The sequence below is a fragment of the Aphelocoma coerulescens genome, chromosome 2 (genome assembly GCF_041296385.1).
Source record: "Aphelocoma coerulescens isolate FSJ_1873_10779 chromosome 2, UR_Acoe_1.0, whole genome shotgun sequence".
NCBI lineage: Eukaryota > Metazoa > Chordata > Aves > Passeriformes > Corvidae > Aphelocoma > Aphelocoma coerulescens.
Genome location: NC_091015.1, coordinates 116,037,742 through 116,063,386, shown reverse-complemented (window position 1 = coordinate 116,063,386; position 25,645 = coordinate 116,037,742). Strand labels below are relative to the sequence as shown.

General features: G+C 39.5%; 1 protein-coding gene across 2 annotated transcripts in view; it reads left to right on the top strand.

Annotated features, from left to right (window-relative positions):
• ARHGAP28 (Rho GTPase activating protein 28) overlaps positions 1-25,645 on the top strand; it is a 72,174-nt gene that overhangs the window by 46,304 nt on the left and 225 nt on the right. For both annotated transcript variants that reach the window (XM_069004478.1, XM_069004477.1), the window contains exons 3-14: positions 8-225; positions 6,116-6,203; positions 8,127-8,284; positions 11,886-12,051; positions 12,164-12,255; positions 14,018-14,095; positions 17,278-17,440; positions 18,623-18,705; positions 19,832-20,029; positions 20,736-20,879; positions 23,019-23,173; positions 23,812-23,876. In XM_069004478.1, the coding sequence (XP_068860579.1) occupies positions 8-225; positions 6,116-6,203; positions 8,127-8,284; positions 11,886-12,051; positions 12,164-12,255; positions 14,018-14,095; positions 17,278-17,440; positions 18,623-18,705; positions 19,832-20,029; positions 20,736-20,879; positions 23,019-23,173; positions 23,812-23,876 (1,608 nt within the window). The remainder of the gene's footprint in view (positions 1-7; positions 226-6,115; positions 6,204-8,126; positions 8,285-11,885; positions 12,052-12,163; positions 12,256-14,017; positions 14,096-17,277; positions 17,441-18,622; positions 18,706-19,831; positions 20,030-20,735; positions 20,880-23,018; positions 23,174-23,811; positions 23,877-25,645) is intronic.

The window sequence follows — 25,645 nt, the reverse complement described above, 5'->3', positions numbered from 1 at the left end:
TCAACAGAAGGAGAACTGGAGGCAGAATGGCTGCAAGATGTAGGTTTATCCACACTGATCTCAGGAGCTGAAGAGGAGGATGGCCAAGCCCTGCTGTCCACTCTGACCAGAACTCAAGCTGCTGCTGTACAGAAGAGGTACAACACCTACACTCAGACCCTGAGGAAGAAGAACAAGCACACAGTCCGGGATGTGCGAGACATCTTTGGCACCAGTGACTCCTCTGTAAGTATCCTCGTGAATGTCTTTGATCTTAATTTTTATGCAATTTGCAAGTAGCTTACCAAGGTTTGTGCCAGACAGGAACCCTTTCCTGCTGACAGTGCACAGACGGCCATTTGCAGTTTCTGACCCTAAGACCAGACTGTATACACTACATTTGAGAGGAAAGGAAGAAACCAAATACAATAGATGGTACACAGTTTTGTAACTAACCTGTAACATAATGTTGTATCTGTTGCCAGCCTTCCTCCTGCTACCTCCTATCAAGACTAACATTTACTCCTTTATTTTTTGGAAATTGGTGAGTTACTCTTGGCACCTATTCAAATTTTTGATGGCTTCTGGGGACACTTGCTATTTACTCAGCAGTCTCAGCAGTGAAGTAAAACTGGTCTCATGAAGCAACTGGGATTCAGATATGCATAAGCAATTAAACACCTGCCAGCCTGATTGTAACTTGTACACTGGCAGTTACATTTCACTTACATGGCAAATGAAAACCTATTAACTGTTCATTTGCTTCATGGCTTCAGAAATCAGCAGTACCTCTGGAGGCTTCCTCCACTTTTCCCTGAGGATAGCTCTGAATGCACAAGTTCCTGTCACCACGTTTTGATTCTGGTGAATGCAGTCAACTGTGTGAGCTTAGTCCACTGCTCAAAGCAACACGCATGATTTTACATTTATCACTCATGATATCTTCAATGGAGTCACCAATAAGCTCACAAGCTCACCTTTGAAATTAATATTAAAAGTTTTGCCATTACAGAACTCCAAGAAACTGTTTTTCATTAGATATCACTTTGTCCCTTCCTGTGTTTTCTACCTTCTCCTCAAGGTTTGATGTATTGGATTAATTAAAAAAAAAAATTGGGAAACAAAATTGTAGCTGCATAGTTATGTTAGGATTGCGAAGATACGATGTCCAAATAATTAAATTATTTATCTCCAAATTAAGTATCTGAATTCTCTTGAACCTCTTGCACATACCCCACCAATACACCCAGAAGTGTCCAGTAGTTTCCTGTGGGCAGTCTTTCTTTCATGAGAAAACATCAGGCATGTTTTCATGAACATTAAAAAGCTGGTGGTACTTCTAATTTGATTTGCCCACATACCCTGATTCAAGTATCTGCAAACCTTAAGGTGTTTAATTTTTTTACAAAAGCTTAAGTTTCCTAATAAGTTTTAATCAGCAAAATAAATGTTGTATATTTCCTCTCAGATGGTCATATTATTGATCTATTTTTGACCTGCTTATTTTTCCCCTTCTCAATTGCTGAAGTTTCTCAATTGGAAAAGGAATTTGGATCTTCAGAGTTATTGCCCTTCAAATCAGTGTTTTACCTCCTCCAAAATTCAGTTCACTCACTAGTTCTGCATTGTGAAAGTCTGAAAGATAAGCTCAAATAAGTAATTAAGTCTTCTAATTCTTCTTCCCACAAAAATATGCAGTTCTGCAGGTGCTTGCCTAGACATTAAACACAGATGCACAAACACAACTGCAGTGCACCCCATCACCTCCCTCCAGCAGGCTGTGAAACATTGTATTTCTAAAAGCCTGCAAGGCCCCAAGACTCTTAATTTTCCTATTCACCAGTGCTCCCATCTCTCCTTCTTGTTACAGGATTTAGAAACTTTGTCCTAATTATCATCCCTTCAGGGATAAACACACTTCAGGAGGGCTTGTGTCCCTGACCCAAGGGTTTCCCAAGTAGTCTTTTTAAGGGGGTGTCAGCAGTCCCTGGGGCTTTGCTGCCTCTTTGGACGTGGCCCTACAGCTGCTGGTGCATCTTTGTGATGAGCAGGGAGGAGAAGCACATTAAAAACAAGCCAGCCAAAAGAAAAGAGTGGCAGGGGATGGGAAGGGGCAAATCTTTTCAGCACAGAAAAGAGGCTGGTAAGGCGACTGCTTGAAATGACATGGAGTTTTGCTTTCCCATCCTGCCTTTTAGTTGGGAAGGGAAGAAGTAAACGTGCTGCAAATAGCAAACCAGCTCTAATTGTTTGACATAACTCTATAATCCTCCCCATTAGGAGGATGGATTTACACCCTCTTCCCACCAACCTAAGGATCACAAGAGCTAGAGGGATGGGTCACAGGGTGGATTACTCTCTTCCTTGGCTAATAATGAGAGAAAAGGTGATTAGCTCTCTAGGGTCACCTGAGATGAGATTTAGGGGACCACTAAAGAGGCATAAATTAGTTGTCATCTGGAGTGGGGGAAGAAAAAGATAGATTTGCCCCAGTTTTTTTCTCTCTGTTCTGAAAAAACTCTGCCTGCCAGATGTTTTGCTACTACTGCCTAGTGGCCATACTCTGCATGAGTCACCACAGACCAAGGGGTGCTTTTCCAGCCATCCTGCCTTGAGGTCCATGCCCTCATGTGCCATGATCACTAGGGGCAAAATGCTACCCCTGTGGGAGATCACCCTTCCAAGAGCCATACCTTGGCACATAGAGCAGCCTGTCCACGCTGAGATGCTTTTGCTCTGCTTCAGACAGGTCTACAGCCAGCAGACTCAACTGACAGCCACACTACCAAGTTTTAAATTGGATGGTTTATTAATCACAGGGGCCTGATTTTCCTTGCTGCTGGTACCCTGCCGCTTCCATCAGAAGCTATCGGCTCTGCTAGTGCTCAGAGCCTAGAAAAATCAACAGCAGAATACAACTCATACATTGATTCTGTTATTGAAGAGAGGAAATGAAGCACGGTGCTCATTAACAGCCCTACCCTCTATGTTGCAATTAACTAAAACTCCTGAAGAGTTTTTACAAGCATTTTACTTCAGCAGCTATGACAAAATCATGTCCTAGTTAAAGAAGAATCACTAACTAACCCAGAGCTCTTTGCATGAAAAGGTATTTATGATGGCAGTACTTGGAAATATGAATATATTCAAAGCATGGGCAAATTGTATCCTGGCCAGAGCTATAAGGTTATCCTCCTTTGCCTTTATTTCCCTTAGCTGCAGGGCTGAAAATAACATTTGGTCTCTTTGGTGCTCCAATGATATGGTTTTACATCTTCTACAATGAGGGTAGCTACTAAAGAACTTTCTACCTCATCTCCATCCTCTCCCTGCTCTTCTGATTTCCTCTTCCCATTGGAAATTCCTGCGTATACTGTGGCAGCAAACAGTGGGCTCATTTTTCATGTAATCACTTTCAGTCAGAAATCAGGATAGGGGAAGCCTCACCTTTGCTGGAGCCCCAGGAAAATGACTAAAGCTGTCCCAGTTTATTTAAGGACACAATTTGACTCTTGGTCTTTCACATTCATTGAGAGAAGGTCTTCAAAAGTTCTTTAATTTTCTTTTATACTACAGAAATAATGTGGATCTTTAAATTCATGCATTAAAAAGGTTTTATTCCCAGTCTTCCCTTCATTTTTACATATTATCCTAAGATTAAAAAAAGTCAAGGTGGGGGAAAGGAAGACATTTTCACAAAGGAGACACAGATTTGGTTTCTTTATACACTCTCACTGTGAAGGCTGGGAAATGGGACTGAGAATATGACATTTTTAGGTACCCCAGTTATTGTGCACAGTTCACATTATTCAATTGCTCCAGGCTAGAGCAGCCTGCTGCCAGCCCTGCTGGGTGCCAGGCAGAGGTGTGCAGTCCACTTCATCTTCCACATCCGTGTCTGCCAGCTCTGCCCTGCTTATCAGAACTGGGTTACTGCAGGTGCTTCACGACTCATTTCACTCCTGTAACAAGGCTGGAAGCATTTTTTCTTAATAAACTTGACTGACTGTAAATCTGTTCTGAATACTGTTCACAGGGTCAGACATTTTGAGCATTGAAAGTAGATGAGCCAGTTGCTAAATGTTTACCATTAATTTCTCCATCTGGATCTTAAGCAGAAGCGTAACTACTTTTATGGTTGATTTTCCCAAATTGCTGAGGCAAGTTTAGCCATATCTCCACTTCTATACTCCCACCTGAACTTTATAGTACTTTTTTATGTCCTGAACCTTTTGTGAAAATATTGTGGGATTTTATCATAAAAGCATCCAGTTCTCATTTCTAAAAAATCAATGGTCCTTACAGTTTTCTGGCATAGGAAGTCCATGTGACTCAAATCCTGCTTGCTATCAAGTTCACAAGCCATTGAATGGACTCTCTCAGGAGAGATTTTATTCATGTTACATTTGACTTTTGTCAGGAAAATTAATCCACAAACACCAGATGTTTATGTCCAAAAAGGAGACAGAGGAATCCTGTTACTTTATTCAAATAAGGGGAGAGGCCATGGGGCATTTCCCCTGGTGTCTCTCAGATTTTTGGAGAGCGCAGCCTCCTCTTTATCCTAATTTCCTGACCGCATTTCCCTCTCTCTTTCCCCATTGGCTGAGGTACTTGGGAGGTGCAGACTCCCCAAAATGCCTAATACCTAAGACTCCCTTCTAATGTATAATCCCCCCTCCCTTTATTTTAATTCTTATGGAATTTATGGTTCTTCCCATTGTTTTTTTCATTTCTCAATATCCAATTTCATTTATCAGCAGACCTATAATTTATTTTTAAAGACAGATCTCTTTCTTTCCATTCATCAGTCAATGGAATCCTTCCCATTGTTTCCTTTATCTCTCAGTACTAGTTTTATCTTCCAGCAGGCCCACAGCTTGTTTGTAAAGACAAGTCCCCTCATTCCTTTCACTTTGTTACCCGAATAGCTCAGGGCATAAATTGAATAAAACAACTGCAACATTATTTCAGGCTTCCAATTGGAAGAACTGTCTGTCTTTTAAATATCTGACATTTTTTAGCAGCCTGAATGCTCCACATATTGACCACAACTGGGGAAAACAGAATTTCTGCCCCGAGGCATTGCTACTTGTTGATAAACAGCTGATTTAGCAATTTAAAGAGCGATTTAAAGAGATATTGAGCACTTATGGGGGCCCAGAGCTGTGGGTTCAGCTGGAAAACTGGGTCTGCTCCATCAGGCTCCGGGCGGGTGAGACAGCAGGTTTGAGAAAGGCTGGGGGCTTCAGGGACTCCCACAAGGATGAAAAGAACAGCAGAAAAAAATATAAGACAGGTTTGAAACATTGTGGTTATTTTCACTGAGTAACCTTCAGAGCATTTTTTAAGTTCCTGACCTTGTTTTTGTTTGGTGTTTTTTTACTCAAGAACAAATAGCTGCTACTGCCCATGGAACACAAACACTCAGATTTGTCTACATGGGCCACAAAACTACTGAGGACAAGGCCAAAACTCCACTGCTAAGAAGAAGTGACACTGCTTCAAAGTCACCCCCTGGACTGCCAAGACACTTCTCTGCAGTGCAGAATGATTTCTGGAGTGAAACAAAATGAATTTGACTATAGAAAATGTTTCTTTGTTCCCCCAGTTTGTTTTTTTTTGCAGTTCACTGATAAAAGTATTAGTGTATAACCTATGGGAGGACATCCATCTATTAATAACTTTCTGGAGCCCAAATCACAAGACGTAGCAGACAGACTGATTTCTGACAGGTCCCTGGGAATAGTGGTACTCAACATGTGCCAGAGAGTCTTCAAAAAGATTTGTGGCCAAAATGATTAAAGCCAGAATGATTTACAATTTGAGGAGGACCTTTTGGTTAGTCTAATTCTGCTCAGCAATTTACTTAGCTAATTTCAGTCATTTTATAGGACAGGACTCATTAGGTACAGCAAGCTGCAATAGTACTGAATGGTCCAAATCTGTGCAGTCTGGGGAAGACTGATTTTCAGGCTTGGCTATGAAAAATACACCCTGAAGAATCACAACAGGTTGCTTAATCTTGTCAAAAGAGTGTAAGCTGGGAATGATACACCGTTGCTTGAACTGTAGCAGTTTCTGTCCGTAGGCGTTTACCTTCACTGCAGTCTGATCATTTTTCCTTGCCTATCAGCCCACATTTGAGACAGTTCCAGTGTCACCAGTATCTTCTAATGGTATCCAGCTTCCTGGGCAGAAGCCAGTTTGGAAATCAGTTAGCTGTGAGTATGACAACATGTAACCAGTGTTCACTTTCCTCCCAGTAAAATGACAGACAAGAAAGACCCTTTTGTGGTTCAGAGGTTAGTCCCCTCTTTCATGTTGGGGCAGTGCTGCATATATTTCCTTAAAACAATTGTCAGCTTATTGTCATGCAGGAACCAAAGTTTCCCACTAAAGACCAGTGTTGTACCGACACAGACTGTTGCCCTTGAGGGATCAGCATCTAAAAAATGCTGATCATTGCAAGGCTGGGAATGTAAAAATAATCTGTAAACAATATGGTACAGAATTTGTCCAAAATATCAGTATATTTTCTTGTTGCAAGCCAAAAAAAAGAGGCATGTTCCCTCCACACTTCTTCTCCAGTACTGTAGAAACTGTGGTATTAGAAATTTGTAGTTTTCCTGGTTCTGCCCTATTGTTCTGATCTATGAATGGTCTTATCCCTTAAATGCTTTGCCCTGACAGTGATTGGCAGTGCTAATGAAAGTAATAGCTCTTCTGTACTCAGTGTCTGGATAATTGTCAGCAACCTTCCATGAGAATGTCCATCTTTTACTTTGAAAGCTCTTCCCATCACCATTGTTCAGGGCTTAACTAAAGGAATATTAATATCCAAATTTCTAAACACTTCCCTTGGCTATTTATCTTTGGATACAGTGCCACAGACATTTTCCTTGGTGGCAAAAGCTGCTCTGCTGATAGTTCTGGTCTGCAAGCAGTTTTACTGAAACAAATGGGGAACCAGATGCCCAGGGGTACTATGAGCAGTTTGTGCTCCCAGGTCCAAGGCTGGAAAGAAAGATGGAAAACATCTTAAATGGCTTGGACGTTAGACAACAACTAAAGCCACAATACAGAAACCAGAAGCCACTTAATAACACACTTAACTTTCTTCATATCAGACTTGTAAAATAAATGGTGTTGCAGAAAAGTCCCTGTAACCATAATTGCAGTGATTCAGAGAACATGGGGCATGCACAGGTTAATAAGACATGTAATGTTTTTTAATTCACTTTCTGATTGCCATGGCTTTTGAGTACTCTTGTGTCATGCTAGTAAATTCTCTCTGCAGTCTTGAGGGCTGAAATTTTACTTCACTTTCAATTAAATTTATTATTCCATCCCAACTGGGTTTAGGAGCTGAACCTTACAGAAAAACTAAAAATTGACCCGAGATACTAGACATCCATCAGGAAAGCTGGCAACCCTGGAACTCATGTATGTTATCACACTTTGGCCTCCATGACAATAGCATATTTCTGGACTTGATTGTACTGATTTCAAAAATTTTCCTCTGACATCCAGTAATTTAAGGAGGTGACTAAATTTTAGAGAAGAGCAGTAAGTAATTTCACAGTATCTACTAGAAATGCCAGTAGATTTAGCATTTTTCAAACCAGATTATTGTACATTTTGTCCTGTTTTGGTCCTACACACCTAAACTATCAACAATGAGAAATATGTGTATGTGACCACATAAAATATATGCACAATGTCTTGTGATTGTAAATAAGTCACCAGTAACCTGAGAAGCTGTGTCAACAGCATTTTTCTGTCAAGACCTTTTGTTTTTAATTGTTCATTTGACAAGTGCCACCACAGTTTGCTGGCCTGGGTAGACAAGGATGGAGTACAAAAACTTGGTAATTCCTGATAAACAGGAAGTTCCAGCTTGACTATCTTTCTCACAGAAAGCAACAAGTTAAATAATCTAAAAAGAAAATAGGGATTTTATTTCTAAGGGGTTATTTCCTCGAGACAAAACAGGAACATGCTGTGGTTTGCACTGAAATTCTTCTTCAAAGCACTTCTTTTATTACTTTCTCAAGAATTTTGTCATCTTGGTTCAATTTTTTAATGTCTCTGTACTAAATGCAAGCATCTATTCATCATTCATATACAATTTCCCTTATTTTCAGCTAAGAGCTGTCTAGACTGTGGAATAGATAAAGGCAGCCCATCCATAACAGAAGAGCTCTCCTATGAGGTCTCTTTCTCAGAATCCATTGCAGTCCTTCCAAAAACCCAAGAGTGGCCAAAAAACCAGCGGTTCAAAAAGGAAGACTCGGCTTTGCCAGTAAGTTTCTTCTCCATGTATTTCCTCAATTGTTTTCTTTAACACAGCAATTTCCTGCTTTATATCCCCAGCACACTGGAGTCTGTTCAGACACGTGATCTGTCCTTTGCAGCGTGTGCTTTGTAGAGACTTCTCGCTGGGCCTGCCTACTGCCTGTGATTGATTCCCAGGGAGGCATCAAAGTTAATATGGATATCCAAGCCACGTTTTTAGTTGCACTCATCATGAACATGTGCACCCAGATGAGTATGTGTAGCTCAGTCCACAAATATTGCATCATCCATCATTTTTTCATACAGAAATAAAAACTGCTTATGGCATTAAAACTAACAATCATTTTCATTACTGGTCTGCTTTCCTACTTTTTCCCCCACAGATTATCTGCCTTTCATAACACATGGATTTAAAATTGCTTTGCAGATGGAGGCAGGAAAGCAAACCTTAGTCCTGCAGCAGTACTGGCTGTCTCCAGTCAGTATTGAGTGCAATCACACTGTAGGAGATACTACATGAATTGTTCAGGAAAAGTTTGCCATGTCATCCAACCAGACATACAATGAGCAGTTGTGTCATTATCTGGAATTATTTCATGAAGTCATGGAAGTCAATTTTCTACTTCCATCAGCCCTCACAACTTCCATCACTGAAAACTGGAGGTTTAATTTAGTGCTTCCAATACCACCTCTTTAGTGACATGTATGAAATGGATGTGAATTATTTGGAAGAATTTCCTGAATGTTGTGATGTCCTGAGGTCCCAAACTAATCTGAAATTGTTATAACCCATACAGATATTGAATTATCTGAGAATTATTCAGTTGTCCATATCAGATTCCACCAAGGAAGAGGAAGCTGAGATGCAGAAGTAAGCTTCCATGTTGAATGATAAGACACCAAGTAAATTACGTAACTTATGTGAAATCCCTGTGCCTTTTTTGTGTCTTTGGTTGGTTGGGGTTTTTTTTGTGGCAATAACTTGGTGTCTTGTGGAGAGTAAGGGTATCTCTGCACTCATCATGATTTTGGTGTTTACTAAAACACATGCACACCCACAAATTGTTCTCTGTAACAGCTCAGACAACTCCCAATTGACAGAGCAGGGAAACTGATGACAAAGAGGGAAGAGACAATGCTACATTGAGTATCATGGATCTATGGCTTCATAATTGATAAGTTTTGGAAAACGTCAGTATTGCGCTGGAGTTGAACTGCTCTGCATGCAGGACATAATTTTGTGAGCTCGGAAGACCACACAAGAAACAAGCCAGCTCAGTGCAGAGAGTTTCTGAATAAAGTCAACAATCATAGCTGTTGATGTTGGCCTTTCCCTTACTTCATCTGCTGCCACTTGTGGTACTTGGTTTTTTCCCATAACGACTCAGACCGTAATGGGCCTCAGCAGAAAAATCACCTCTCACTCTGTAAACTGAGCAACCAGTCACCTACACTCAGAAGGACTGTCCCTCCTTCCCCACGGTGGGACAGTGAGGCTGCACTGGAGGCTGAGCAACATCACACTTTTTCCAGGGAGGCTCTGAGAGCATAGGCAGCTTTATTGATACTGTGTACAGAGTTGCACAGAGAGATATTATATATCACAAAACAGAATGTCCCCTGCATGCAGGGAGTCCCCTGACTCCCAGAAGAATCAACTAGACATCCCCAGAAGCGTAGGGATTTCCCCAGTGTACATTTGATTTCCCCAGCGTGGGACCATGATCCTTGTGACTTAGTTGAAGATACTACAGAGCTACCAGTCTGAGTACACTGCATAATTCCACATAGAAACAATGTGGCAAAATATCAGACACGGTCCTTAGCCAAAATGTTAGTAATCTAATTTCAGGATAGCACAGCCTCCTTCAGACCTGCATGCTACACCACTGTAAGAAAAACCACTGGAAAATTGTGACACGAGACAGAAGAATGATGGCCAGCCCTAAAACTTGTATTAACCACAGCATCACATCACAGTGACCCTAGGAGTCAAACAGACACTGTGGAAAATCTTTGTTGCAGCCTTTTCAATCAGTTTTGCAGTGCTTGGAATTTTTTCTCTTTCCCCCCAGAAAATATATGTATTCAATCTGATTTTTTTCCTTTTTTTCAAGGTGATTTATTGCATTTTGACTACTTTTGCACTTTTTGCATCACTGGAACCAAAATGTGTAGATATTCTGTAGTATTTTAATGTATCTTCAGAAGGCTATCCCCCATGCAGCTTTTGTTACATTGTCTCAGAATAAGGGTAGCAGTGGAATTGCTGCATTCTAAGGAGGGAATTTCTGGCCTAAAAATGCCCCAGGCACATAAATAAGTTATTCCATTCCCTACACTCTTCCCTCCCCCCCCAGTTATTATTAACCCCTATTGAAAAACCATGTGCAAAGTAATGTAGAAAGTCCTAAACTACATGATTTAGGTGTCCATTGTACTCTCTTCCTTTTGAAATCTGGAGTTTAATTTTTGGTTTGGTTTGGTTTGGGGGGGGGGAGTGTTTACCTTTTTCTTAATCAGTTTGACTGACTTAATTTAAAAATGAGTTAAACATTCTGAATTCCAATTTGTTTAAAAAAATGAAGGACTGAGCTGAAATCTCCAGAAGCAAAACATTGCTGGAGGCTGGGTTTTCACTCAGCTACCTAAAGCAAAGAGACGTTTTGTAACGCTATTTATTTGTACCTCTGACTAAAAGTTCCTGGTTTAAATTACAATAAATTAAAAAACCATACAATACCAAAGATCCACAGTTCTTTGAAAAGCAGGTTTTTTACTACGACTTCATTGTTATGTCTAACAATTATGTCAGAAACTGATGGGTGTTTGTTCTTTTTGACATTTGTACAAATGCATCTGTCATGACACAGCATTCCTGGCTCCGGTCCATGATGCTGCAGTTTCTAAAATATGTAGACATCTTCACATGCCCCCAAGTTACTCAGTATCATTTAGTTCAAGTCTACTTGAGCAAATGATTTCTTAGCTGCTGGGAGTCCTGTTTCTAAGCCTAAATGCTTCTTGAGTAATAAAAAATACCACTAAGTTGTCAGGTTGGCTTCTGGAGTAAGCAATTTTTGCTTCTGGGCTTTTCTTCGGATCTTTAGTTTGAACTCCCCTGTAAGTCCTCATAAATTAATAGCGTTATGCAAAGCAGGCATGGATTCATTACACACACCAATTGATATACAACCATATCCATGATTAACTGTGTCAGCGACTTCAGCAGCATTCAAAGACATTTTGGGGAAGGCAGAAGCAGTGCAAAATGCTGCATCCTGCTGAAACCAGTAAAAAAGTTTAAAAGAAGCACGTAACTCATTTGTCCCAGTGGGACTACAGCCACTGAGGTGCTTCAGCACCACCTCCCAGTCACACTGCAAGGCAGCATGGTGAGCAAGAAGCTCAATTTTACGTTCAGGTGGATGCAAGCTATGTCACCATACCAGTGCAATATACAGGGCTATAGTTAGTCTCTCTGTTGTTATCCATCTACCCTAACATGACTTCCAATCCCATGCACCAATACGGGCGCCTCTTTCGAAACAAAAATTCATTTCCTGTAATTTTGGTGCAAATAAAGATGCGACCCATCTCTACTGTAGAAATTCATTGTTCGGAAAAGCCGGTTTGGACTGACAGAGGTTGGGGACCTCTCTCCTGAGGACATGAAGAAGATCCGCTACCTCTCCCTGATTGAGCTCACGGCTTTCTACGACGCGCTGGGCGTGGAACTGAAGAGGAACCGTGTGGAGAGGGTGCGGGGACGAGGTACCGTGTGTGGCATCCCCTTTGCAGTCACCTTCATGTCAATCAGCTTTGAAAGAAGATGCTTACGAGGCTGTGTTTTCTCCTTTTCACATTTGTTGTTATTGTTTTTAAGAGAATGGTCTTTTCGGAGTCCCTCTGACCGTACTGCTGGAGAATGATCAAAAGAAGGTTCCTGGAATAAAAGTGCCCCTTATCTTCCAAAAAGTGAGTATCATCTGGCCTGCTTGGTCACTCACTAATATTTGCTTTTCCACCATTTGTATTGACACTCAAAAGAGTCATCAGATAAGAGAAGATGCAGGCTTTACAGACTGGCAGGTGTCTACAGACTGACTGAGTATTGTGGTTTGAAAATTTTGTGACAAGGAGAGAAAATTTGCTCCTTTTTTGGTGTTTTATTTTTGGTGGGGACCCTTTTTGATTTGTAATTATGTGAAACCACGCAGGAAACTTTGGGAAACAAATGTCTTTGTTTCCCTTTTTCATTAAATTAGAGAGCCATGCAAAATGGTGTGTGCAGAAGTGGCAGAGATGAGTTGTCTCAGGAGTCTTGACTTTCACATTAATTCAAACCATAGGTATTAGTTAGCTATTTCCAGAATGGAAGGGGTATCTTCTCATTGAGGTTTGTATGGCAAGACAAGGGTATTTATATGAGACATTTGTCTGTACAGAGATGCCCAGTGGATGTCTTGGAGGTAGGTACACAGACCCAAGTACATGTGCAATTGCACAGATTTACATGGACTCAAAACTGCAACAGATTTCGCTGTAATTACTGACAAAGGGAGAAGTGTCAGAGGAAAGACTGACACAACTTGAATATTTACATGGCTTTACAATCAGCTCCACTGCTTCCCTGTCAAGGAACTGATGCCTTGAAGTGGCTACCTGAAAACAGAGGCTAGATAAGATCAAAGGAATAAAAGTGGGTATTTATTGAGGGCCCTTCAATAGGTACACCTTGGGCAGTCAAAAGCCCCTGAGGGGCTCCACCCAAGATGGACCCTGGGTCACGGGTTTTTCACAGTTTTATAAGTTTGGTCCATTTGCATATCAGGGTTAATTCTCCAATTACAATTACAGGTAATGAAGTAATTACCCAAGTTTGCCCCCCCATTCAGAGGCTTTCATTTACATATTTCAGGGTTTGGGACAACAAGGTGTCATTGAAGTGCAAACCTAGAGATGGTTTGTTATGTCTAACCAGAATGGGAGAACAGTATCTAACAGGCTAGAAGAAGTTTCAGAGTTACACACTAAGCAGTACAGGATTTGAAAAATATAAAAGTTAAAACCTAAGGCATCAATACCACGGGAAATTAGAAGAATCCACCTTAGGGCAGGAAGCAGATCTGGTGGTGAAAATCCAGAGCTGTATGATTAAATGCTGGGAATTTTTTTTTTCCCTCAATGTTCAAAATTATGTAAAACCAAACCTTTTTTTTTTTTTTTTTAATAACAAATTAGAGTGGAAACTTTTTAGTCCTCTATTCACAGAAATTTCAAAATAAAATACCCTGGGATCATTTTCTAATCTAAGTTCTCAGTTCCAAAATACCTATGTTATCTATAGGCATTTCCATTGTGCTCTTGGGGCACACTTAAACATTTCTCAGACATTATTTTTCCTTCAAAACACCATTGTATTTAAGTATATCTGCTCTTTTATTAATACATTCATGTGTTAATTGTTCTATAGCAGTACCAACTCTCAATTCAAGGACAGAGGAGCCTATTGCATTAGCAGTTTTCTATATTCTGCATCCTCCTTACTTCAGGGTCAGGAATATGGAGAACAAATTAGGCAGGTTTATTCACATGAGCTGGCTTGTTTTCATTAGCAGATTCCATAGAAATATATCTTTTCCAGATTAGTTTCAAGGATACCTGGATTGAAAAAAAGTCAACAGTATTCTTAAGCATTTCTGAATATTTTCTTCAAGTTTGTTGTCTCTTCTTACAGCTGCTGCTCAAGCTTGAGGAAACAGGTTTGGAAACTGAAGGAATTCTACGAGTTCCTGGATCTGCCTCCAGAGTCAAGGTATACACTCAAGCCAGTTTTCCATCTTCTGGACCGCAATATCTATGTAAAATAATACAGCATTCACACAAATTCAGACTGCTCATAAATACTGATCTGTGTAGTTCAGCATTCCTACTCCTGCCAGTGAAAGGTCAGATTAGTTCCTGGGAACCAATAAATCACAGAACATTTGGTCTATTGCTTTAGTTAATGTTCTATATAAAGCACAGACTTGATGTTGAATGCAATTTTTCCCCACAAAACTTTCAGACATCTTTTCAGTTTATCTCTGTCATCCAAAATTGTTGTGATCTTATCTCTGTTTTAATTTATTTCAGAAATTCAGAGTTTCTAAACTGAGTGAACATCAGATAAACATCTTATTCTATGTCATTTTAACCTCTGTGTCATTTTATTTTTCATTTATCATCTGTGATCTTGCAATTTTGTGTTCCAAGTGAGAGAAATTTGTCCTCTCTTCACTGCTGGCAGCCTGAAGTACTGGATTTTCACAGGCTGTTTGTGGGCTATGAACACAGGATAATTGGAACCCAATAACCTGACACTGTGGGCCAGTAATACTTGCAATTGTTTCTCCAGACCAACTTGATTCCGGGAGCTGGAGGAGGCAAATTGGAAAAACAAGGCAGTTTTTTGTTTGGTTGGGTTTTTTTCTGGGCTTAGTAGTGTCTACCTCTTTCCCAGATTTTTGCTTATTTTTTGCCTAGGCTTTTTTTGATTTTCAGTGCATCCTACTCCTACTTTCTCATCCTCAAGAAAGCTAGTTCTGCATTCTGAGGTAGGAAGTCTCAACATTGTAGCAGCCACACAAATGTTGGGGATTGCTAAACATTGGTGGGCCAGGGATCATAAAAATGGCTGAATAAGAAAAAGCAGCATTACGTGAAGCACACCAAATATAGGCAGCAGCATCCCAGCTCCTTTGACTGTGTGCATTGATAAAAGTACCCAGGGCCTTGAAAAGTGTCACATCTTGCAGAAGGGAGCTCCTAACTTTCCCTGTACTTCTCAGCTTCCCCATTTTTTCATACAAATGCTTAAATCTTATTTCACACAATCTCAAATTTTTCCAACCTCTCCACTGAGATTACACAGCAGGGCTGTGCTCTAATTAAATTATTTTCATATTCTTTGCATACACTGTACTGTGTCTTGTTCACTTCTTTTTCACAACCTGTATCCTGGGAGCTGCTATGAGATATGACTTTATATGCAACTCTCCTATACTAGGTGGTAAGTTAAACTGCCCATATGAAAGTTTTAAATTATCTGAGTTTTGATTTCATTTAAGTCTGTCCAACAAGGAATGAGAAAGAGAGAGACTTTTTCAAAGCAGATCCAGATTTCATTCTTCAAAAGCCTTCATACATTATTATGACATTAGGACTTGAGGGCATTCCAACTTTATTTCAGTCTTGTTTGGAGAAAGAAAAGGCATATGGAAATGATTAAAGGTTACTCTTCTATAAAACAAAGAATAGAAGACATGAATACAAGTTTTCCTCTGTAACAAAACTCCAGTGAACCAAAACTGTATGATTTGTCTAGTGAAGGATTGGTCATGTTAAAAAAAAATTGCAACACACATTTTAAAAGTATTGGATGCATACATAAATACATGTATCCCAGGCAGGGGAGGGAGGGAATTGAGTGTGTAAAATATATGCTTACCTGTGGGGAGATATATATAAAAGTGTGTGTATATATATATATAATGTTTGTGTTTCCAAAATCTTGCTTTCTATTTTTGTGGCTTTTTCCCAGTTCTCAGCAGAAAAATGTGGAGTAGAATTCTGTCCTCTTGTGCTTTTGATGAGGTGAGGATTTCTGTTCCACATTTCCAGTCAGTTACAGGAGAGAATTCAGTCTAGGTGTTTGTATCAGTTATTTGCAAAGGATGGGAATACAGAGGAAGCTGAGATAGCCCAGATTAAAACCAGTAAAATGTGCTAGTAAAAATGAGACTGTAACATTATGTGCCAAATCCTGAACGACTTTCTACTTCCGTTTGTGCAACCATTCTACTTCATTATGTGTGACTGTACTTGATATGTAATTTCCTTCCATTCATGTGAGACATGGCAAACAGAATTCATTTTTAAAAGCTTTTCTGCCTGAATGGACTGAACCTTTTGCATAATATTAAAGTACATCTGACAAAATCAAGGTCTGAAACGGAATATTTGCTACAGATATATTTTGTCATAAATGGTCTCCTAAAAAGCAGCAGCAAACTTCCTAGGGATAAGACAGTGTTTGGCCATTAATAATTGTGAAAACTGCATTATTTATGGATATCCTTATATTACAATACTGGCCTTCAATCTTTTTAACTCAACAATTTTTTGAGGAGCTTGCATTTTTTGAACAGTGGTCTGGGTTTGAAGCCAAATTCTGTTCCTACTAGGAAACCTTGCTGAGTATTTCCCATTCACATATGTGTGTTGAACATATGAACCTTAGTGACCCTCCAAACTAAACAGACCTCTCTTACGGAGCAAGATGCTGCCCTTGGAGAGCAAGGGGATTAAACAGGAACGCAAATGGTGTCATCATCAATTCTATCTTAAACCTCTCCTGTGTTTTAGGGGTTTGGGGGATTTTTATGCGTTAAGATTTTTCTGACAGTAATGGTTTTGTATCTTTTTTTTTTTCTACAATTTGACCAAATCTAACGATAATTATCCTAACATAAAACTTTCTTCTAAAGGTGGGAAGACCTTAATTTTAAGCCATTTGCTTGAGGCCCATGGGTTCAGACTATCTAGCAAGTTCACTGGCAGTGAGGAAGAAACACCACTCCTTTGTGACTTAAGGGTCAAAACCTCTGGAGAGTGTTTTAAACAAAAAGAACAGCTGTGTTAACTGAGTTTTCTGCTTCTAGTTCTAAGACATTGCACAAAATTGCCTTGCTTTATGATGGTTCAAATTGTTCACTGGCAGAAATCTAGCTATAGCAAACCAAATTTAGCCTGGTTACCAAATATCTGCAGGAATTTCATTTGTTAACCTGCCCTGAACTCCACATGGCTGTACCTAGGCTGTCACTGGTTTAGGGCTGCTTTAGTTCAAGTGCTGTACAAACCTGCCTGCTGCTTGTAATGGATTCCTGAAGTGATCACAAACTGCTGGATCAGCAGCAATGATTAAAGGCCTTTTATCTTCCTTTTATCTTTCAGAATCTCCATCAAGAACTTGAGGCAAAATTTTATGACGACACTTTTGACTGGGACCAAGTACGAAATAACGATGCAGCAGGGCTGCTGAAAATGTTCATAAGAGAGCTCCCAAGCCCACTCTTCACAGTAGAATATCTGCCTGCGTTCATCACACTAGTAGAAAGTATGTGGAAATGGAGTTAATATGGGCTCTAATATGATAAAATGCATGAGTAGATGCTACAATTTTTTTCTGTCTCTGAAGTATATAAAGAAAAATAATGTATTTTTTTTTCTCTCTGTAATTTTTTTCTCTCTTTTTTTTCTCTGTGAAGTAGGGAGAAAAACAGGCCCAGTGCTTTGCCTAAACGTTTTCATTTTCTGCAAGATTTTTTTTCAAATGGGAAAAGGTGTCTGCATTTAGCTAATAGCATAGGTTTCTTGTGTGAATAACACAACTGTTTAATGTAAAATTTGAAATCTGTGAGTAAACAGTGACTGAGCAATGACTTTCATATAGAGACTCTGATTCACATTAACTGTAGGTTTCACAAATGAAAATTTCTGCAAGGTAAACTCAAATCCCTGTCCTTTATCTACTGGATCTACTGGACCTATTTTATTTCTGTTAAGGTTTATGTTGAGGTCAGACCATTGGTACAGAGATATGTGTGAGCACAGAAAGGTTCAGGCAGCTGGGCTTTGTTTTCAGTGTACATACACCCTCTCAATCTCAGTACATTTTGTTCATTTCTCTTCCAGGAAGAATGCAGTTGTACCTTGCCATACCTATGACTTCACTGTAAAGTCACTTGAGCTAGGACAGACTGAATGTCTCAGGATGGTGAATTTATTAGCAAATTGGTACAGAAAACTGAGGATCTTTACATAAGGTTGCAGTCATGCTTTCAGTGTCCCCATGAGCAGTTTTAAGGGCAGAAGGAGGTGACATCTTCCCATAAACTTCACATAGCTGAGTGTGCGCCTTGTGAGTCGCAGGCTGCATGCAGTTACAGTGGGTCAGCAGTTTGGAGAAGACTGAACTGGAGGTGTCTGTGCAGAACAAAGTGACTTCATTGCCTACAACAAATACACAGCTAGTACTGAAAATACTGGATTGTTACTATATAGACAGAATTTTATAGAGCGTCGTGTCCCCGTGTGACAAATATCCAAGATGATGAGGAAAAACCCACTCATTAAGGTGATCTTATATTTGGGAAAAAGTGTATGGTTAATCTGCACTTAAGCATGCTAGTCTCAACCAGGCACTAGTTGATATTTCTAGAACTGCTGACACACAAGGGTTTTAGAACAAACCAATTGCAATTGGGATTTCAAAAATATTAAATATTCATGTCCTTAGAAATCTCCAAGATCAAGTTACAACTACAAGCTTTGCATCTGTTGATCATGCTGATGCCTGAAGCCAACAGAGACACAGCCAAGGTAAGTTCTTCATTTGCTATCACCTGCCATCTGTGGTTCTTTTGACTTTTAAATGAGAGACTAATTTTTTCAAATGCTGCACCGGGAAAGTATTCATCTGTGGTTTTGATGATTTCCTTGAAAAGATGTTCAAATTCCCTGGCTGTCATTTCTTTTACAAGCAACTAAGAAATAGTTGCTGGGGGGTATCCAACTGCTGGATCCCAGGCATCATTTCTTATGAAGCACTCATTTCAAAGAGGCAGATTTCTTGCTCTCCTCATGCTGCCCCAGCCCCCCTGCTGGCCGGGCAGCATGAGAAGCTAAAGATTACACTTGACTAAGTGTAAACACTGCTTAGTAACAACTAAAACATCGGTGTGTTATCAACATTATTCTTATCCTAAATCCAAAACTCAGCCCTTTACCAGATACTAGAAAGAAAATTAACTCCATCCCAGCTGAAACCAGAACAATGTTGCAGAAAGACTTATTGGTAGACCTCAGCTCTAACTATAGCTGCATTCTGTACTATTCAGTAATTCAAGCGAAATTCTGAGTAAACTACCCAAAAGGGAAAATTAATTTCCTTTGACTCTGCCAAGCATGTGCAGAAATAACATCAATGAACAACCACTTAGCTCTTCTTGCTTTTGTTATCCCAGAATTAAAGTTTGGGGGTTACTGGCAGAAATTCTTCAGGTTGTATTACGTGTGGGACTGGTGCACACTTGAATACAGACTAATCACCTCAGTGGCTGTGATATAAAAGACATTGAACAGATACATCAAAATGGACACTTGGTAATCTATGAAAAAAGTAACTATTCCCTTGCAATACGTGTACATCTTAACTCTACTAAAGGGTTCAGAGCCTTAGTGTAGACACTGTATTTGCCTTATAAATTTGGTATTATGCTCTGAGTGATAGATAATATTTTAATGTGTGTTTTGATAACATTAACTATTCCTCTGTGGTTGACACAGGTTGTTGTACCAACAAATAATAGATTAATCCAAACACAATGAAAAAACCACTAAATTTCACCTCCAAGTGCAATTATAGCAGCCAGATGCGCATTTGAAAATGGAGCATTTCAGAAGTAAATTATTTCCTGAGACTAAGCAAGTATTGGGTTTTTTCCAGGCCTTTCTTCAGTTCCTGAAGAAGGTGGTTGCCAATGAGGGGAAAAACAAGATGAATTTGTGGAATGTGTCTATGATTGTTGCACCAAACCTCTTCATCTACAAAGGGAAACGTGCAAACCAGCAAGAAATGCAAGCAGCCGCCACCACCGCGCACATTGTGCGGCTTTTAATTCGGTACCAGGACATCCTGTGGACAGTGAGTAGTGCTGGTTCCCCCTTTATGCTTCCATTACAGTGCAGTATTTTGCTAAATGCAGGAGATCTTCAGAAATCAGAGTAAACTGACCTTCCAAGGAGAAACAGTTTCTTTGGAAAATGAATGGAGTCTTCTGTTTCTAGAATGAGACACCCTGACAGGTATTTCTGAATTTAGAGTTACCTCACTTATCTAAGACATCTGTTTTAGCATCAGTTGCCCTCTGGAAGTACCTGTCCCACACCATTGTTTATACAGAGTAATGCATAGAAGAATGATTTAATCTGGATATGTAGGTGATATTTCTAAACTTGAATGAGATTAAATGTCTGTTCAAAGTCTAGCCCACAGTAAAATGGCCAAAAGTGTGTACTGTTTGTTGGGCTTCTGAAGGTTGGCATGAAGATATTGACAGTCTCAACTTGTTTCCTCATAACAGAGGGAGGGTATAATGGGGATTGCAGAGACTACCCCCTAATAAAGTTCCTGCAGCTGCAAATATCACTATAAAGTTTCTTATGGCATGAAAGATGATCTACAGTTTCACCAAAGGAATATCTGTAGGTTGCTAGAGGAAGCTACTGATGGCATGTATCTTCTAGGAACAAACAGAGTTTCTGCTGCTTAAAATTTGGTGCCTTTCTAAAGACCCAACATACTGGGGAAAAATTACTATATATTCTCAGCTCTGGTTTCCTCCCTTTAGGTCCCATCCTTCCTGATTTCCCAAGTGAGAAAAATGAATGAGGCAGCAATGAACAACAGCAAGAGACAGCTGATGTTTGACAAAGGAGTGAGAAAACTTCTGAGGAGAAAGACGATGGAACGAGAGAGACCTGAAAGACCAGAGGTGTGATAAAAAGATACAGTTTTCAAGGGCAGCTTTAAACAGCCTCCCTCCTTTATCTCACAAAAGATTCTGGGTGTGGGGCAGGAAATTTTGCCATACAAAATAAGCTGATTTGAGAGTTATCTTGAAAGGTGTGCTTCCCAGTCCAACACCCTGATAAGACAAAGCTTTGGGAATTGATTGATAAAAGGTGAGGAAGGCAGAATGATTTCCAGCACCAAAGCTGCAAGCTGTTTACAAACACATGCTGGTTTTTAACCTGTTTCATAAGAAAATGGTTATGTGTGGACTGTCCCTGACAGCAATGATTTGTAGATACTCAACCAATGCATGGATCTGTGGCTGAGTGGGAAGATGGACCATATTAGGATTAATTGCATTTATCCATGTCCTGGTACAAGCCACTTGATATTCTCCTTGCAAGCTTTAGTCTTAGAGTTTTGCACTAACTTCCTAAGCAGAGAGAAAATTCAGTTCACCTGCCTTAGAGACCTAAACTGGGTCTAAATGTTAAGTCCCCAGTGAAGTAGATTCTGTTGTTATTCCCTGTATAGTCAGAGGAGAGAGGTGGATACATTAGAGGATTTCCAGGGCTCCAGAGGCAGTCTGGACTTAAGAAAATCTGATAGAAAAACCTTTCTTTGAAAGTCTTAAAGCCACCAACTTTTCTCTGCTGCCTAGAAACAGAGATTAGGAACTTTCTTGAGGTATGCTGCTTTGATGGACAGTTAAAATTATCTTACATATTAGGTGCAACATACAATTTGGGCAACAAGGCATGTTGTATCTCTATGCACAACATACACAGTCCCTACAGCAACTTACATGTATTTCCATGTAGTAACTACCTTAAATAACTTGGAGAGAAAGTATTTAGAATCTTCCATAAATGTTTAGAAGAATGAAGACTGGTGAATTGTAAGAGAAGTAATCAAGGAAATGGTAAAGGACTCTATAGTTGTTGAAGAATAGTCTTGAAGAACAACAGAAAAGACAGATTAGGAAGGAATGATCTTCTCCCAAGGTTATAAGAAATAGAGAATGAGCCATCAGTACAGACAAGAGAGAAAATGCAGAAGGTAATGTATGGGGGAAAAAGTAGAAAGAATAAGTGTTTTATACGAGTTGTAAATCCATTTTGATTCACCTTTCTCAAGAATTTGCCAGCACTGACTGAAATATTTTAGGTGGGGTAGGACATACATTGGTACTGCAGATGGAGACAGAGATGTTTGTTTAAAATGACAGTGCAGACTACCGTGTCGCAAAGTTAAATTCAGCCTGCGATGAACGCTGATAGACTCCTTCTCTGAGGAGAGCCAATTACTGCAGTCATTGCACCTTCAGGAAGACAAGTCCACTGATTGGAGTAATTGGCATTACATCTAATAAAAGTGAGGGTAGCCATGGCAAGGAGCTGAAATATGAAGGGTAAATTGGAGGCAAACTCTGTTTGGATAACTTAGTTTAACGTTGAGAGCACTTAACGCAATCCCCAGGTCTCAGATGTTCTAAATTACACAGAGACAAGAGACTGGAGAGACTATTGTGTTCTGGTCAGCATGGTATTAACTGGATTAGAACTGGAATGCAAACATTGCTAATTGATTTATCCACCACTAATCATGGAAGAGTGCATAAACTTCATAGATGATCATTTGAACCCTACACAAGGTCAAATTTCAAATTAACAGAAACCATATGGTACCTTGATGTTTTACTGTACACACAGTTCAATCTATTTGAAGCTATAGGAAGCAGAAACAGAGAACTGGATTTTTATGCCTCGGGAGAATTTCATCTTTAGAAGGAAGAACAGATATTTTCAATAATTTTTATGTTTTTAAATAAGCAGTTGGTTCACTGACCAGTGTTAACAGAAATAAGTTAAAGTTAAAATTCAAAGGCTTTACCCTGTGTGTATTTATGTGATACTTACCAAAGAGTTTGTGTCTTTGTGTTGTATCTGATTTGTGTCTACAAACTTGCATTTGTGTGACTGTAAATGTCTTTTGAATAACCAAGTGAATGCAGGACAGTGATTTTTGCAAGTAACCTGAAATGAGGTTGCAGAACTGCTTCTGAATGGAGCTAGAGCAATATTTGCCTTAGACTTACTCTATTGAATATTGATTTTAGGGAGCTGTCACTTTTCCTCCATACTTGCAGTCTGACATACCTGAGGGGGTGATAAGAGTTTATGCTCCACTGCATTCAAAAGTCTCTATGGCAATTCAACTCAACAGCCAAACAAAAGCCAAAGACATCCTGGCTCGATTCCACTGTGAAAACAGGTGGGTAAAGCAGAACATTTTGTTTTTCCTGAACAACAGTGTCAGAATTATAAATTAATAGATTGTTCCCTCCTCAAAGATTCATTGTGTTACAAGAACTCTTCTTCTAATCTAAAATTGCTAATTTATGGTTATGTTGGTCAAAGAAATTTTAACCACTGATATTACTCTTTTTATTTTACTTAATAATTGGCTCCTATACAGAATCAATCTGCCCTCCCTTACACCACTACTAAAAATGTACATTAAACATATATTTTATAGACCTGCCACATAGAGAACCCAAAGGGATTGGTTTACATCTGTCCATAAGTCTAAGATGTTTTTATTTCTGTAAGGTAATAATTATTAACAGTTATGGGAAGTGGTAAATTGTATCTGAAAGTCTTTTCTGCGAAGTCTTCCCATGTTACCACATAATTCTGTTCTTTGAATAAATAATATAGAAGGTTTAGTTGACTGTGATGCAGTAATCTACCTCTGTAGCAGACTCATTATTCTGCAGTGGTCCATTTGGTAGTTGTTGCTTTTGATAAGGCAGTTCACAGGGGAAAAAATACCAAGCTTACCATAGATGGTGGGTGATAAGGCAGTGGTTATAACAGAAAGACAAACTGAAAGGTTTTTTTCCATCCTAGCCATGGATCATCACAGAGCATGAAAGGCCAGATCCAAAGTTTACATGAAATTGGAGGAAATATAGGTAGGTCTCAATTTTGAAAATTAATTCTGACTGTCCTTAACCTCCTAAAGCACTTCAGGGCAGACTGCTTTGACACAGCTGGGTCTCTCCTACCCTCCAGTCCATTTGGAGGAAAGGAGCCTGACCCAAAAGCTGTTAAAATCAATGTCATTATTTATTCCAACTTCAGTGTAACTGGAGGAGCACCCCACAGGAGAGAATGAACCCAGCGGCTGGATCTCAGCAGCACTTCTGACAGTCTTGCCAAATGCATCTGACCTTTTGCTTACCTCTCTCACTCTCATAACTGAGCATTTTTCCATGGTTAAGAGATCCTTAGTCTTCCTCTTGCAAGCACATTCCACATTGCTGTCAAGCTTTTTTCCAAGACCTATTCTTTCTTACTGTACCTAAGTGTTAACCGCCCTCAAATAAAAACCCACAGAAAGAGAATTCAGCCCCTGCGTGTGTGCCTGTTCTATACTCACACTAACCTGTGTGCTTTATTTAGACTGCAAATTCCTTGCAATAGGGCTTTTGTCTTCTTCTGTTTTGTGCAGTGACACTTCTTGTAAAAACAACAACAGTGGCTTGCCCCACAACTTTCTGGCCTAAAGGTCAAAAACCAGATTTTGATATTGCACAATCCTGGCTCTCTCCTTTCTCTGTTCATACCAAAATTCTGGATGGTCTGTTGGAGTCAGTTGTGAATTACCTGATTAGATTATTTCTTATTTCTTTTAGATTCAGCTCTAAAGAGTTTCTGTAAAGTTATTACAAAACATCACAGACTTACTTCATCAGCAATTGGGAATCAGTCTTTATTACTGATGATACACAAAGCTAAATTGGATTAGTGATTTGTTTTGCCTGTCTAAACAGGATGACCAATTGATGCTAAAACAGCAAAAAGATCCTAAAGGCCTTGCGAAACAATCCCAAATATTCCCACCATGGGCTTTCAAAAAATTGGGACATTTAATTTGCATTTTCATTTAAAATTATTTTTATAGTCCTAGATCCTTTGGGGTACCTTAGTCCACTGATTATCCATTAATTCATTTATATTGCTTTCACAATCATTAGGACCCCAGTGACCTTATAAGTAACTGTACAAAAATTTTACCATAATCCTGTGTCACAGCAAAGTAACCTCTCCAGCTAAATTACTTCATTACCCCATGTAAATGCAATATAGTCCAACAAATCAACTTAACTCTAGAATTTATTGCCTTATTACTCAACTAAGAGGCACAAAATGGCTCGTTCTGGCAAAGGCAGCCACAACTTCCCAATCACCAGCTAATAAAACAGCAGAGTTCAGAGGATTTTTTTTTTAACCAACAAATTGGCAATTGCCAAAAACATTGATGCAGTCCCTGAATTTCTTTACAAGATCCTGCTGGATGGGAACACATTGTTTACAGAGCTACTTTTTCAGTATTTATAAATAGTATAGAAGAGAAGTCAGGGACTTGTAATTTCACCTCAGTAAATCCAAAGAAATTAAACCCCCCATACTGTAGCATTTAAACAGTGCTGTTGATGCTTCTAAAGAAACCATATTCACCATTTGACTAAAGGTCTTGTCCATAACTCAGTGTAATGCAGAACATCCTGCCTGGAAGTGAAAGTGAATTCATGACTCTCAAAGAGTAAAATCACTGGCAAATTTACCAAAAGCACTCTGTGTATCCAGGCAAGATGTTAGCTGGATGGACACACCAAACTAGGCTTGCTGTGTGCAAGTCGGAGAAAAGTTCAAGGACATTTTAACACAGCTCTGTCCC